Here is a 16,426-nt window from a genome sequence, read left to right as displayed (position 1 = left end):
TCAGTGTCATAAACAATGCAGAAGAACTAGCACAGGAACAACAACATGACGCCCTTTTGTGTGAGATAATGAAGACTATCCTGGGAGAATTTCTGTCGAAAGGCATTGCCCAAACCCGTATCCTGGAGGACCTAGCATGCACATCCCATCTAGAGTCATTGAGACTTCTGGTACAATGCTGCGGCAACCACACAATGGCTTGGTTGCCTACTCACCTTCATTCCTTGGTCCTGCAGATGGCCCATGACCACCCAGCAAGTGCCCATGCAGGATTCTTCAAGACATTGCAGCGCATCAGGGAGAAGTTTGTGTGGTTAGGCGTGAACAACGACACATCAAAGTATTGCCACAGGGTCGTGACGTGGCTGAAGGCAAAGGACTAGATGGTCGGATAATGAACTGTTTATTCGAGCCTAACTTGTGGCCACGTGAAAGGAAAGTCAGATAACAGCAAGGCACTGGCACTGATAGCGGCGAGCAGAGTGTCAGCCGTCGATCAACTGACAAGCGGCGAAGCGCGTCGGCATTTATACACTTGCCGTGGAATGTTCTAGTATTATCGCTAGCGGTGCCGTAGGTTCCAGAATAATCTGTATTGTTCACGAAGTGAGCGTAATCTCAACAAAACGATCTACTACAGCCTTGAAGCTTTTCGAACATCGTAGGTGCGATTTGCCCTGAACGTAGTGTAACGGGGCGATAACAAAACTTGAGGAATGGAACGTGGCATCTCCCCCTCTCTGAAAAAGGCATCGTCCCGATGCTTTAACAGAAGATGAAAGTGCAATAGTAATGTAAGAAAGTACAAATAATAAAGTACGATACAGCAATAATAACAACAACAAAATACACTCTCAGTTCGCTAACGTTCATGAAACGGCTTGAGGCATGCGACATGGACGACTTCCGGTCGCGATCGGTGCCGTTTAGAGTTCGTAATGCCGTCGGGGACAATCTCGTAGTCGAGTGGGCCGAGAAGTGGGCGCAATCTTAACAAAACGATTTACTACAGCCTCGAAGCTTTTCGAACATAGTAGGTGCGGTTCGCGCTGAACGTAGTGTAATGGGGTAGGATAACAAAACTTGAGGAAAGGAACATGGCAGTATGGTCGCAGTTGCTCAGTCTGTCAAAGGACGAAAGCACAGTGTTGCAAACCCCAAAGTTTTATGGCAAGTCAGTGGCCTGCTGCACCCATGGAAAAACTTAGTATTGACTTGATGGGGCCATTACCTACTAGCCCTCAGGGGCACAAGCACTTGCTAGTCATTGTTGACAGATTCACCAAATCCATTGAGCTCTTCCCTCTTCGTGCAGCAACAACACAGCAGATAGCAAGCTGTGTGGAAGAATTCATCTGTAGACATGGGGTACCTGTTGCTATTTCTAGCGATAATGGAAAACTCTTTGTTAGTAAGTTATGGAAGAACCTCCTGAGGCGATAGAGCATCTCGGAGCACCACATTGTACCCTACAGTCCAGCAGGACAAATGGTCGAACGGTATAATGGCACCGTGAAGCAGTGCCTTCGTGCATACTGCAATGAGCACAAAAACTGGGACCAACACATTTCCAAGATTGCTTTTGCTATGTGAACTGCCGTAAGTGTTGCTACTGGGTACACCCCAGCCCTCCTCTGCTATGGCCGTGAATTACGAACCCTCTGGCAATCTAGCGAATCGAAGCAGGATGCCGAGCTGGCTGTATCGGCTTCTCATGCATTCGCAGCAGAATTTTAGTCCCATATGGCAGAGATCATGGATGCTGCATGGTAGCATCAGCAACATGCTCGACATACACAAAAGCAGCACTATGATCAGCGACGGCGAGCCACGTCATTGGAGGAAGGCGACCTTGTCCTGCGTGAAACCCACATACTCAGTGACGCTGCAAGGGGCACCTTGTCAAAGCTTGCACCTAAGTGAAATGGACCATTCCACATATACAGACGTCTTGGTCTCAATACCTTTAAGCTTGCTCATCAGCACACTGGAAAAGCTTGTGGAGAGGCCCATGCTGATCAACTCGCCAAATACTATCGGCCATGGTCGGCAGGGTGGGAGCTTCATGCTTCAAGGGGGGGACAGGTGTGAGGACATCCATCGGTATTGATGGGAGGTTATGCGGCGCCCCCTGAATGAGGTGGAAACAGCGGACAACGGTCATGTGTGGGCAGTGTGTGAGCGGACGGTGTTGTGGTAGGACGTATGCAGTCACGGGGACTGGGGAGTGAGGCTTAACAGAGATCACAGTCTCTTAGTCATTAAGTGCATGCCAACCATGTGGCTGCTGCTTTAGTTGCAGTGCTGTGTAGACTGTTTCATCATGCAAATCAAGTGTTGAATGTTCGAAAGAACAACGTGCGACTGCACTGTTTTACCACCGACACCAGCAGAAGTTTCACTTTATTGCCTTTGGTCTTCCTCTGAGGCAGCTGTGAAACTTCATTAATCAAGGTAACTTACATGCCCCTTGATATACTGAGGTCAGGGAGACATGGTTTGCTATACACAAAGTTAGAAAATGCTAAAGGACTGTCTACCGTCCTTCACTGTGTTTCTGTTTTGTGTCGCAATTGAAAGCATACCATCTGAAGTGTCTAACCTGGCAGCGGTTTCCCTGGAAAGTGTGTAAAAATTTTTTAAACAGAATTTTTCTATCTGCGTTGGGTCTGCCTACATCCGTGAGATAAATGCCCACTGCACTGTTCAATGGAGGCGATGACAATTGTACTGCCTGTGAAAGTCGAAAACTGAAACCGCATGCGGTTTTTGCAGGCTCTATCAAGTTTTGTTTATTAATAATACAAACAACTGAGTAGTTGTTTAAGGCACGTACACACTTTTTGTTGTTCTTATGAGCATCGGCGGAAGCCGTGCTTGCATTTTTCAGCCGTTTGCAGGCAGGCATCCAGGCAAGTGAACACACCACCGGGCGCCTATTTGAACATGTGAGAGTAGAAAAACAAAAACTTGTCTCTGGCGCCTTAAGTGCATAAAATACAATTTCAAATTATACATGTTTGTTTGCGAAATAGGTCTACCTGTGAGGATTTCTTGTCCTATCAGTAGATTGACCACATCGCTGTTGGGTAATGCTAGCGGTCATTTTTTGTTGACTTTCAACATCAAGTTAAAATTATGATTCCTTTTTTATGGAACAAAAGCATGCTCATCGCAACCAATATGATGAACGGTCTTCTCGCTTGCGCTACAATCAGAAAATGTTTTCTGAGCGGTAGGCAGTCCCTTTAAAGGCCCTCCAACTCTACTCAACCCCCCATGTTTTATTTGTGGGTTGTGTAGACTGAAGTACAGACAGACTAATTCAGCAAAAATGCCAGCGATAATGGCCTGCAGTCTGAAGTTATTCGACTTGAAAAATGCAAAATACTAGAAAAAAATGCTGACTCTAACCTCGATTTTCGCTGGGTCACTTGACCACATTTCACTCGCCCATGATGTTGGAAGGCTGCCCCAATGAAAAAAGTTGGAAGTGCCTACGTAGGGTAAGCTCACACCCCATCGTTGCTTGTTCTTTTTCTTTCAATGTATTGTTGACTTTGTTGCCACAGTAACAAACGTGGTGTCTGATGCCTGGCTTGCCAGAACGTGAGCAAGAGTGTCGAAGCGAGGTATTTTCTTCTGTTTTTTACAACATTCCGAGTCACTTCCACCTGTTATTCTGAGAAAGGAACTTGTGGAACGACCAGGACAGTGAAGTACTGTTGACTCTTAAGCCACCCAATAAACAACAATGGTGCACTGCACCCCTTCAGCAGCACATGTGTGAAAAGAGACAGTTCGCAAACTTCTAAAAGCAAGAAGAGGGAAGAAAGAGAAAGAGGTCTTTCGTTATGTACATCCAACCTGTGCAAGCCAAAAATCCAGTGGTAAAATGGCAGCCAGGGTCTCTGACCTGATTTGTAGTCGCAGTGATCTTTTCTTGTTGTGGCCGCATCTGTTCAGAGTTCGATGAAAAAGCACAGAGAAGAAAAATAAAACGGATTAGCAGCCTCGGTTTCCATCCTACACCACGATTGCTTCTAGCGTTACGTTTATCCAGTCATATGGCGGCAACATTCTGGAGTCATTTCCGCGCACAAAGTTCTGGCGAGTGCCACTATGTGGTGATGTGTTCGGTAGCGATGTAGTGACCTTATTGTTTGATTAAAATACTAAATCATTTGATATTGGCTCTTAAACCTACGCTAAAATTATCTCCAGCTATTGTACTACGCAAATCACATATAAAAAAATAGGTGCTTCAACAGTGTTGGAGGGCCCCTTCAAGTACCATATTTTTAAGTCTTGTGTCCGCGTAGTCGTGCACTGTGTTAAAATATCGTTACGTAGGTGTTGGCCTACAGCGTGATCCCGACACGTGCAGTCCGCGAGTTTCCAACTCCTCGTACGCTATCTGTTGTCCGAAGTTTCCTGGGGCTATTTTTCCATTTCAGATGATTTATTGAGAACTTCGCCGAAATCGCTCGTCCTCTCACCGGTATTCTTAAAAAGCACAGCCCTTTTAGTTGGGGACCTGAACAAGCTCAGGCATTTTCCACGCTTACGAGTTGCCTTGTGAATCCGCCCGTTCTGGGTCATTCTGACTCATCTGCTTGCACGGAAGTCCGTATGTATGCAAGTGGCCATGGTATTGGCACTAATTTGTTTCAGAGACAGGGAGAGCTCAATACTGTAATCACTTATGCTAGCCGCCTTCTTTCAGCCTCGGAGCGCTATTACTCGATCACAGAACGTGAATGCCTAGTCCTTGTCTGGGCCATTGCCAAGTTTCGCCCATATTTGTTTGCACGGCATTCCACCATGGTAACAGACCATCAAACCATATGTTGGCTCTCCTCACTCACAGATCCTACGGGACGCCTTGGTCGCTGGGCTTTACGCCTACAAGAATACACATTTTTTTGTCCTACAAGTCTTGATGGCCACACAAGGATGCCGACTGCCTCTCCCGTTATCCCATCAACTCCCCTCACACCACCAAAACTGATTCAGATACCTATGTGTTGTCGCTCAGGGATTTCGTACACGTCACCGACGAGCAGTGCCGCGACCCATATTTGCGATCTCTTATACAACGCCTCACTTCAACATTACAGGACGGCTCCCTCCGTATGTTTGTCCTGCATGACGGTACTTTGTATTGACGCCATATGACACCACATGGTGCTGAACTGCTTCTTGTTGTTTCTCAGCATTTGCGATCAACCATCCTCTCGCAATTAGACGATGCTCTCACTGCTGACCATTTGGGTGTTTACCGAACTTACCATCGTGTGCGCAGACGTTTCTTCTCGCCTGGCCTATACCGCTCGATTCGGCGCTACGTCGCTTCCTGCGAACTCTGCCAATGTCACAAAAAGCCTTCTCCCTCTCTTGCTGGGTACCTTCAGCCCATAGTTATCCCCAGTGAACCACTTTTTCGTGTCGGCGTGGACCTCCGTGGTCCTTTCTCGACGTCGTCAGCGGGCAACAAGTGGGTGGCCGTAGCGACTTATTATACGACACGTTATGCCATTACGTGAGCCCTTCCTACCAGCTGTGCAACCGATGTCGTTGACTTTCTTCTCCATCAAGTTATATTACACCATAGTGCTTGGGCGTCAGCTGCTGGCTGATCGAGGTCGATGTTTCCTTTCGAAAGTTGTCAATGACCTTCTCCGCTCTTGTGCAACGTCTTACAAGTTCAGCGCCGCTTACCATCCGGAAACAAACGGACTTACGGAGCACTTGAACCGTACATTCATGCACGTGTTATCCATGTACGTGCCTGAGGACCATTTGGATTGGGACTGCACGTTACCATTCGTGATGTTTTCCTATAATTCGTCGCGTCACAACATCACTGGTTATTCTCCGTTTTATCTGTTGTATGGCCGCGACCCGCCCTTGCCTCTCGGCTCACTACTTCCTTCTGAGGCAAACTCAACCACATTCTACGCTCACGACGCCATCGTCCATGCGGCGACGGCCCGTCGTGTTGCTTATGATCGACTCCTGGCATCTAAGGCCAACCAAAAGCGCCATTACGATTGTTACCGCCGTGACGTGTTTCAGCCCTGGCTCCCTGATCTTGCTATGGCTGCCTTTGCATCGCGTTGGTTTGAGTGAAAATCTCCTGCCACATTATGTCGGGCCTTACCGAGTTCTTCGCCGAGTTACCGAAGTTACATACGAGATCTTGCCATTAACCCCCAAGCCTTCATCCACTTCACCAACTACTGAGACCCTGCATGTTTCCCAACTAAAGCCCTATGTTACGTTCACTGATCTGCACCGAGACTGTGCTTTTGCCGCCGGGAGTCATAGTTCGTAGGTGTTGGTGCCGGTGTCTACTAGAAGATGCTTCTAGCCATAGAAGAAGTGGAAGTGTCTTGGGCTCAGAACCATTTGTGTCGAACCTGCCTTAGGGTGTCTGCAACTACAACTCTATGCGTATCAATATGTTCAAGTATTTTAAGTCGCACCTTTTTATAAGATGTGCCCCCTACTTTTCATGACTATAGCAGGAAAAAAATTATGTATAAGACATACCTCTGTATAAGACACATTTATTTATAACCCGCTAAACACGACAAAACACCGCCACGCACTTTGAGCTTATTCGTTGCCAAGTGCTGTCCCACATAGCACTGAGTATTCATAAGCAGCACTATAAAACTCATAAATAATGCTGATGTAAGGCACTGCAAACCATTATTTATTGCACTTCCCTCGAAGTCACATCCTCCTGTGCACTGTCAAGAGCTTTGCTGCTCGGTAGGCAGCATCGCTGGCTTTCCATTGTCGGCCTCTACGTATGTAACTCTTCCATGCGGCATTGTAAGCACCTTGAAGCACATTGCTGGCGTTGTCTACGGCAGTACGAGGCTCAGCGGGAACACGTAACGAACTAGTGAGTGTACCAACGATCACACCGCAAGGTGAACACCGAAACTGCCGAAACACATGCTCACAAAAATCTTGTGGGGTCTCGGAATGAGGCAACACATTCTTGGAACACACGGACACAGCATATGTGGTCGCACCCACACGAAACAACACACATTTATTTAATTGCTTTTTCAATGACAATATCGTAGCCGGATCACAGTGCATTAGTTGTGATCAACACGGTAAAACAACCTGACACTATATTCTACAACACTCAATAACATAACAAACACAAGGCGGAGCCGCCAATACTCGACTCACCACGAGGGCCCGCGAGCTACGACCCACGGTGCCGTCCTCATGGTCCCACTGCGAAAGATGACCGCCCGCTCCACTGCCACACGCAAAAAAAAAAAAAAAAAGAAGACTCTGCTCATTTCTCGTGTGCTACCACACAGGCTTGCTGCCAGGCATCACTGCCAGCGCTATTGCGCTAACCATGCTGATAGTGGTGGTGGTGGTAACAAACACTCACCACCACAACGCCACCAACCGCTCGATAGTTGTGAACCCTAAATGCGACATATGCGTGAAACACATGTGCGCCACGAGGTGCAAATGACTTTACAGGTGCTGTTAGCACCCCCACAAGCCATGTGGCAATGGGAAGCCAGAAACTGCAACAACTGCTGGATCTGGATTGCCAAGAAGTCTCTCGTGGAAACGAATAATGATGGTGATGATAACAAAGTGGTGCTATCGTTTTCGTAACTGGTAGATTGTGGCTGCTACAAAGGGATGACAAAAAATTTGCAGTTGGTTAATCAAACTTTATCATTAGTCCTGAGCCTCAGGGATACAACTAGGACCCAGTGCGGTGCGATTTGTTATTTATTGCATCTGTGCCGTGGGTTTAATGCTTTAGGAAAATCAAATTGAAACAAGATACTTGCTGTGCTGCTTTACCAGCACAGCAAGTACCCACCATCGGAGATCACGGTTGCTTCATTGTTATAACATGATCAAATATTTTTGTAAGAATGCTGTCTTGTGCAGTTTTATCTTACTCATGAATATGGTACAGTGAAACCTCGTTAAACGGTAGTTGGCCGGAGCTCGGAAAAAGTACGTACTAAACGGTAGTACTGCTTAACCGAAATAGCGTCAGGTCGCTCACTTACCTGTCAAAAAAAATAAAAAAAGAAACCTTCAGGGAGTGCAATGAAAGAACAAAAAACGTGCAGTAATTTATTAACTTCGCGTGACAAAGTCTGTAATTTTCATTTGACGACACGGCGGCCTAGCAGCAACAACAGCGGCCTCAAACTCACTTATGCTGTGAGCCAGCTTTTCCGCCAGCCCCCTCTTCTCGGCAAATACCCGCATGACGCTGACGCAATGCGCAGCTTCGGCCACTGTCGGACTTGGATCACCAGTGTTGTCGCTTTCCATGTCGTCCTCATCCCTATCATTTGGCGACACTTCGACAACCGAGGCAACAACAGCTTTGTCGGACATGTCCGGAGAGAGATGTCTGCACATCGCTGTCTGCGTCTCTAAAGTCGGGGAAGGATATGCCTTCCGTAACGCCCTGCCGCTCCAGCACTTCAGCTAGCAGAGTTCTGCAAGATTCGTCTACGATGTCGGAAGTCTGGTCGATGGTGTCACTGGCGTCATCTGCGTCGCCCGCGCACACACTGAAGCCAGCACGCTTGAAGCAATTTTGAACTGTCGTTGCTTCAACCTGCCGCCACGAGTATTCGAGCAGGTGAATTGCGCCAATCAGGTCGAAGGAGAATAATTTGCCACATTCAATGGCGAGAAGAAATCTGCGCCACAGATTATTCTTGTAGAGCTGTTTTACAGCTCGAATGATGCCTTGGTCCAAGGGCTGGGCAATCGCTGTTGTGTTTGATGGCAGAAACGCCAACTTCACACCTGTCGGGTTGCCCAGGGCGGCGTGCGCCGAAGCGTTGTCTAAAATAATAACAACTCTTCTGTTCTTAGCCGCAAAACGACGATCGATGAGTCGCACGTACTCCTCGAAGAGTTTTGCCGTCATCCATGCTTTGGTGTTGCTGCGATAGATGACCCCTGATGGCAACCAGGCGCCTTTGAGACATCTAGACTTCGCCATCTTTCCAATCACGAGTAGCGGAGTTTTGTCGGTTCCAGTCAGGTTTACGTAAAACGTCACTGATATTCTGTCTTTTGCATGCTTGCTGCTGGTGCACGTCTCGCCTTTGAACGCGAGCGTTTTGTCTGGTAGCAGCTTAAAAAATAGCGCCGATTCATCCATATTAAAGATGTCATCAGGTGCGTAGTCTTCCAAGATGTTCTTCAGCTGACCATTTTGCCACTGCTCCGCGCCATCCACGTCAGCAGCAGCACCTTCTCCCAAAACAGTCCTCGTGGTAATGCCGTGCCTCGCCTTAAATCTGGCCTGCCAGTCATTGCTGCACACGAAGTTGTCATGGTTGAGCTGCGAGGCAAAAACCAAAGCCTTCTCCACGAGCAGGGGCCCGCTGATAGGCAGATTTTTTGACCGTGCAGCTTTTAGCCACTTCACCAGCGCCTCCTCTACATCCGAAAACGCCGAACCGCGTAGCCGGCACCTTTTCGCAGCTGCAGCAGCACTGCCGAGCAACTTCTCTCTGGAATTCGAAATTCCACACACCGTGGTTAACGGCAGGTCCTTTTCGCTTGCCAGCGCCGATCTTTTCGTGCCACTTTCAATAGCACGAGTTATGTCCAATTTCTCCTCTATTTTCAACACTGGATGCTTTTGTCCCAGCTTCGGCATGACGCAAGTACGAAGGAGCACAAGCACGCATACACAACACGTGAAAAACGACGCGAAAGCTGTACGGCACGGATCAACCAGAGAACACCTATGCACGGCACCAAAGGAACAAAGAAAGCAAAGCAAGAGCACACTGTTTTTGCATGTTTGTGCAAAGCGTCATCGCGTGGATAACACCAGAAGCCTAGCTAGCCGAGTGCTTCTTGTTGCAGAAAAATCCAAGAGATGGCGCTCACCAACACAGCCACCTGATGTCACATAGGATGTATGATAAGCTCAGGGGAATGCACATACATGAAGGTGGCTCCAGAAGTCTGGGTAGTGATCACAAACCTATCAAGCTAAGTTTTGGAAGAGCAGTGAAAGTGGGAAGGAGACAAGATGAGCAACTACAGGAAAATTTTTATCCAGAAAGGCAAATTGAAATAGCCACTAAACAAATTGAGAAAGTAATCACTGAGGATAATAAAACAGTGTGGACATACACGAATCTAATTAGACTGTTTGAGCTAGAGCTTGCTAAGGCACGTGGCAAGTCACCCCGGAAAAGAAGACACAAGCCCAAAAGCTGGTGGGATGAGGAAGTTAAGAGAGCCATAGCAGAACGTCGGGAAGCCTCTAGGGAACACAGACATGCTAAGCAGCGGGGTGAACCGACAGATGATGTTGAAAGAAAATGGGAAATCTTTCTAAGCTGCAGAAGGGATGCATCCATTCTGATCAATGAAAAGATTAGAAGAAAGGGAGCTCAGTGACTGGCAGAAGTACATAAAAAAGATAGAAAGGCAGCTGCGAAATTTTGGAACCATATAAACTCTCTAAGAAATGAGACGAGCCTAGAGCAGAGGTTTATAACTACAGCTCAAGGTGCTAGGCTAGAAGGGGACGAAGCTATTGAATATATAAGAACAAGGGTGTCAGAAAAATTTCAACAAAGAAGTGCTTTATGCACCACAATAGACAAAGATGAATCAAGTGGCGCAATGGCTCCATTTTCACAATGAGAGTGGGAAAGGGCGGAGAAGAGGGTTTCTAGTAGTACATCAACAGGCCCAGATGGCATTCCAATTATGCTGATAAAGACATTAGGTCCGAAGTCTAAGCAGGCTTTGAGAGAGGCAGTGAACAAAATAATAATTGATGGAGAAGTTCCCAATGAATGGAAACTTAGCAGGATGAGCATGATCTATAAAGGAAAGGGGGACAAAGCTGACATAAACAACTACCGTTCTATAACAGTGACACCAGTGGTCTACAGGCTGGCGATGCATATTATAAAGGAAAGACTGCAGGCATGGATAGAGGATGAGGGGGGCTGGGGGAACTGCAGAATGGGTTTCGGAAACACAGGAGGTTGGAAGACAATCTGTTCTCACTGACGCAGTGCATCGAAATAGCAGAAAAGGAACACAGGCCCCTGTGCCTAGCATTTTTGGATATCAAGGGAGCGTACGATAGCGTGGTTCAAGAGGAATTGGGGCGAATACTGGACACACTAGGCGTGGAAGATGTAATCACTAATCTTTTAAAGGATATCTATAAAGGTAACAAGGTAATTATAAAGTGGGAAAAACAGGTATCCAAGCCTGCAGAAGTAAAACGGGGGCTTAGGCAGGGGTGTCCCCTGTCACCCTTATTATTCATGATGTACCTACAAGGATTAGAGGTCAAATTAGAGGGAAGTGGACCTGGCTTCAACCTCTCTTTCATCAAACAAGGAAAACTAATTGAACAGGCACTACCAGCATTGATGTGCGCAGATGATGTAGTGCTAATGGCCGACAACAAGGAAGATTTGCAGAGATTGTTGGACATCTGCGGTAATGAGGGAGATAGGTTAGATTTCAGATTCAGTAAGGAAAAATCAGCAGTCATCATTTTTAATGACAATGAAGGTAGTGAGTTTAGAATACAGGAGGTCACGCTAGAGATAACAGATAAATACAAATATCTGGGCGTATGGATAAGCAATGGGGCCGAGTACCTAAGGGAACACGAAACATACGTGACGACTAAAGGTAACAAGAATGCAGCGGTAATGAAAAACAGGGCACTGTGGAATTACAATAGGTATAATGTGAGAGGAATATGGAAAGGGGTCATGGTTCCTGGTCTGAAGTTTGGCAATGGGGTCTTGTGCATGAGATCAGAAGTTCAAGCAAGATTAGAAATTAAGCAACGTGGAATAGGTAGGCTTGCCTTAGGAGCTCACAGGAATACACCAAATCAGTGAGTACAATGTGATATGGGATGGACATCATTTGAGGGCAAAGAAGCTAGCAGCAAGGTAAAATTTGTGAAGCGATTGAGAGAAATGGGGGAGGAACATTGGGCTAGGAAGGCATTCAGCTACTTGTGCATGAAGAATGTCGATACAAAATGGAGAAAGCGAACCAGAAAATTTATTGTTAAATACTTGGAAAGCAGCAGGGGGCCAAACCAAAAAAAATTATCGGTTAAGAAGAAGGTGAAGGAAGCGGAGACCGATGTGTGGAGAATTGGCATGATTAAGAAGTCTGCACTAGAGATCTATTGAACTTTGCAGCAGGAAATTGCCAAGGAAAGGACCTATGATAATACTGGGGTAGTTCTCTAGTGTTTGAGGCGAGTGTGAGAGTATTGTGAACCAAGACTTATCGGGCCACATACGAAGGGGTAGTAGACACGGTATGCAGTGCGTGTGGAGAGGAAGAAGAAACTGCCGAACACTTGATAATGTTCTGTAAAGGGCTTCATCCTATAGTTCAGGATGATGACGCAGAGTTTTTCAAAGCACTAGGGTTTAGGGACAGGGAGGGCAAAATAGACGTTAAGCGGGTAGAAATAACTAGAAGGAGGTTATCTGATTGGTGGCTAAAGTCAAGGCACGAGTGAAAATTAAACCCTTCACTGCAAAGTACTAATCCCCAACCTCACTATATAAAGAAAAAAAAAATAAATCTAGTTTTTGGTTCATTAAGTATGACGGCTTGGTGGCGCTAGCCACCGCCCGATCTAAATGGTACAGCCATATTCATCCATCCATCCAGCCATCATCATCAACACAAAGAAGCGAGGCGTGTTTCGATCTCTGGGGCTTGCTGTTCTATCGGGACGCCCAGTGGGGGACGACATGCCACGGCGAGTGCGCAACGAAAATTGGAAAAACTACTTATTAACCGATACATACGCAATAAGCTGGTACGGCTTATGCAGATACAAAATGCATTATGTTCAATGGCCGTTGAGTCGGGGATTCGACTTCACTACTTTTAAAACGAAACTACTCTTTACGCGGGTACGGTTTAACGAGGTTTCACTGTATAGACACAATGGTCGCTCAATATAGCATGACATTTGCACACATAAGATGCACCTTTGTATGAGATGCACAGTGAAAATTTAAGAAAAGGAAGTGTGTCTTATACACCAGGAATTATGGTTCTTAAATTTCGATCATTGAAATTTGTTATATTACTGTTTAACTGTATTGGGAGAGGGGGGCCTGTACCGAAACATTTCATTACCAATCGCACCCGTATCACATTATACTACAATAAAATCTTGTTAATTTGACCCTGGTTAATTCAGAAAATTGGACAATTCAGACATGTTCTCCAGTCTCGGCCAGCATATGCATAATTTGAAGGGATACTGAACAAAATTCTTGCGGTGAAGGTTTTCAACGAAATTGATTGATTTGGTTTTGGAAACTATAGAGACAAGCTTTATTCAAAGCAGAAGCTACAGGAAAATAATGAATTTAATGCATTTTTCATAAACTGTTGCGTGTAGCGGGCACGCCGTGAAGTACAGGAGGTGACGTTTGGATACGTCAAACGCGCTTAAGACGGGCAAGCCAACAATACCTGCTGTCGCTTCCATCTCTCGACTCGCTCATCTGCCCCTGTGGTTCCCAGAAACGGTATGAACAGCACCAGTTGCCAACAATGTTCCCGGCTGAGGCAAAGCATCAGCGCCGTTCTGGAAGGGGGACTGGAATTAAAGGAGAGGTGGAGAAAAGAAAGAGGACGGGAACTCGTGCACCCTGTCTGTGCCTCGGTGAACGTGACGTCACGACTCCCGCTCACGTGCGGCTGCTGCGCGCTTACAAATCATTAAACATACAGCCAACTGTTCAAAAATATAGGAGGTTAACACTGTTTATCAGAACTGTTGCTTATTCCGAGTAGAATTTCGAAGTTTCATCAGTTTTTTCAATTTTTGTTCAGTATTCCTTTTATGGTGCCAATCTGTGGTTAATTTGGTCAGATTTGGCTGCAAATCATTTATTTCAGGCAATTATCAGACCACACCTGACATGAAGTGCCGCGAATGTGCGATGCAATAAAGCAAAAGCAGTGTACATAGACATCCAAAACGAGGCAGTGTTGGTTGGTATTCCATTTCGAGAGTGATTACAGCACAAAGGGAAGATATGGGACAATGAGAAAAATGAAGTCAGTGCTTGTCTTCATTGGCGTTGTTGTCCCGTATATTCCCCTTGCATTAATCACTCTCAAAATGGAATACCAACTAGCCCATACCCACACTTTGAGGCAGTGGTGTTTGCATCGCTATTCAATCGACCTCAGTTTTCTCCACATGTGGATTCGGCACTGAGGAGCTTCGTTACAACTTGATGCAATGCACGTGCAGTATCACAAAACTCGAAAACGTGGTGGAAGCTGTTGAAGAGCTTTCAGCTGCTGTCGGCATGCCGGTATAAAACTCGCGTGCTACGCCATGATGCCCAAACTATTTGTTACCAGCTATTTTATCTGTGAAAGAACTGTCATCATGTGCGCATGGTGGTGGTGGTGGCAGTATGCAATAAGGGAAAGTTGGAAATACGGCAGTCTGGTGAGGTAGTCATATCGAGAATGAAATCGCAGCAGTATGGCAATGAGGCTCTAACACTACTCATATGCAAAATAATTACAGGATTTACATATTCATCAAATGAAATTGTACCGATTTAAAAAACATTTATTTTTGATCTTTTTGATACTTTTGATAATTTGCTTGTGTTTAATTGATACATTTTTTTGGGCCCGTGAAATCTGAAATAATGAGCATTGCAGGGAGACTGGTACGGCCAGCCAAGTGGTTCTGCAGCTGTCCATCTTGGTCAAAGTGGGCCGTCGACTCGGGGGCAGGAGACGTCGGCTGCTCTGTGACCTGGGGCAGCCCCTAATGCGTACCCTGCTGCGTCTTTGCACTTGGAACTCTTTGCAGATCAAGGTAAGCCTTGTGAACATTACTAGTTCATTTACGCATCACTATCAATGAACAGACAATTTACTTTTGCCATGTCTAGGCATTGCATTATTGTCGTTCAGCCTGATACGGCAGAAATGGTTGTCAACGGGTCCATTGTTACATTTAACACACTACCAAAATGTTCAGATAACATGTTGGTTAAAAAAAAAGGAAGAAAAATTGTTGGCCTGTGCAGACACAGGGAAGTACAGTCACAATGAAAGCTGAAAGAGCGGCCTTTCTAAATTTTGTTGTAAACTCTTTTGGGGCTCCATTTAACCATATGGTGTAGTAGCGCAATTTTCACGGGGACGAAGAGGACAAGAACACACGACACTCGCTACACTCGCAACTAATTTTATTTCAGAAGCAGCACTTCATATATAACCCATAACCCTAGCGACACAGAAAAGAACTACGAACATTGAATCATTGCCAACAGAAGCTTTTGCGCAGACTCAAGCGATAAGACTCAAGCGCAGACTCAAGCGACTTTTGGGGCTGCTATGAGTGCACTTGCAAGGTACCTTCAATTAAGAACAGTAAACATAGCGTGCTAGAGGAAGAGGAAAACGAGAGATGGTGCATGGCACGAGAAGCTGGGTTCTTTTCGACTGGAATAAGTGGCAACATTGAGACGCACTGCTCAAACTTCTTCAGGAGTGTTGTTTTAAACTCTGTTCATCTAAAATTAAGTCTGTGAATTTTTCATTCTCTGCGCCATAAATCACCATAATGTTTGCCAAGTAAGGAAGCTTCCTCTGTGCTATTATTCATAATTTTTCGGAGAAGCGAGCTACCCGCTACACATCCGTAAGGCATTACACTCAAACCGCTATAAAGCATACCACCAACCTATAACGACCCCAGATATACAATCTGTGGGTTATGACGACCATATTTCGGTGCACTCAAGATTTTCTTATGCTACTTTTTGAAACAGTCCACAAACAGCGAACATTTTTCAATGTCTCCTACTTTTACAACATACACTTCTTAACACCGTCACGGTAAAAATATGGTGTATACGAAGCGAAAAAAAAAAAATTTGAACAGACAGTTTAAAGCATGTGATAGGCATGCGCTCATGGGTTCCCCGCTTCATTTTACTTGTGACGAAGATATCATGGATTGCGGTGAGCACCGCGCGCACATTTCGGGTGCTGCGAGCCAGTTCGCTCACTTTCCAGGCGTTTCTTCACCGACAGAACGGAAGTGAGGGGGGAAAAAAAAGAAATAGGAGGCATTATGAAATCTCGCAGTCAGCTTTTGCACAGAAAATTTTGCTGACGCCGTCCTTAACATTTACGACCACCAAGGATTAACCAACAATGCCTTCAAATGCAAGAAGCCATAACTTTGAGAAGCGATAACTTTTTATTGCATAAATGTTTGCTGTGACGCTAAGCTAAACGACACCATAATGTGCCACAGGAGGTTTTCCGCCTTTCCGTTACAGGGGAGACCAGTCTATTAGTGATAACAACT

At 45.9% G+C, this 16,426-nt stretch overlaps 1 protein-coding gene across 2 annotated transcripts in view; it reads left to right on the top strand.

Moving 5' to 3' along the window:
- tefu (Serine/threonine-protein kinase tefu) overlaps positions 1-16,426 on the top strand; it is a 513,274-nt gene that overhangs the window by 65,222 nt on the left and 431,626 nt on the right. For both annotated transcript variants that reach the window (XR_012895493.1, XM_075896220.1), the window contains exon 6: positions 14,761-14,920. Coding sequence is in view for 1 of the 2 variants with exons in the window: in XM_075896220.1 (XP_075752335.1) it covers positions 14,761-14,920 (160 nt within the window). In the remaining variant the exon portion in view is untranslated. The remainder of the gene's footprint in view (positions 1-14,760; positions 14,921-16,426) is intronic.

Source organism: Rhipicephalus microplus, chromosome 5 (genome assembly GCF_043290135.1).
Source record: "Rhipicephalus microplus isolate Deutch F79 chromosome 5, USDA_Rmic, whole genome shotgun sequence".
Taxonomy (NCBI): domain Eukaryota; kingdom Metazoa; phylum Arthropoda; class Arachnida; order Ixodida; family Ixodidae; genus Rhipicephalus; species Rhipicephalus microplus.
The sequence above is the reverse complement of the archived record's forward strand: the minus strand, read 5'-3'. Positions and strand labels throughout refer to the sequence as shown.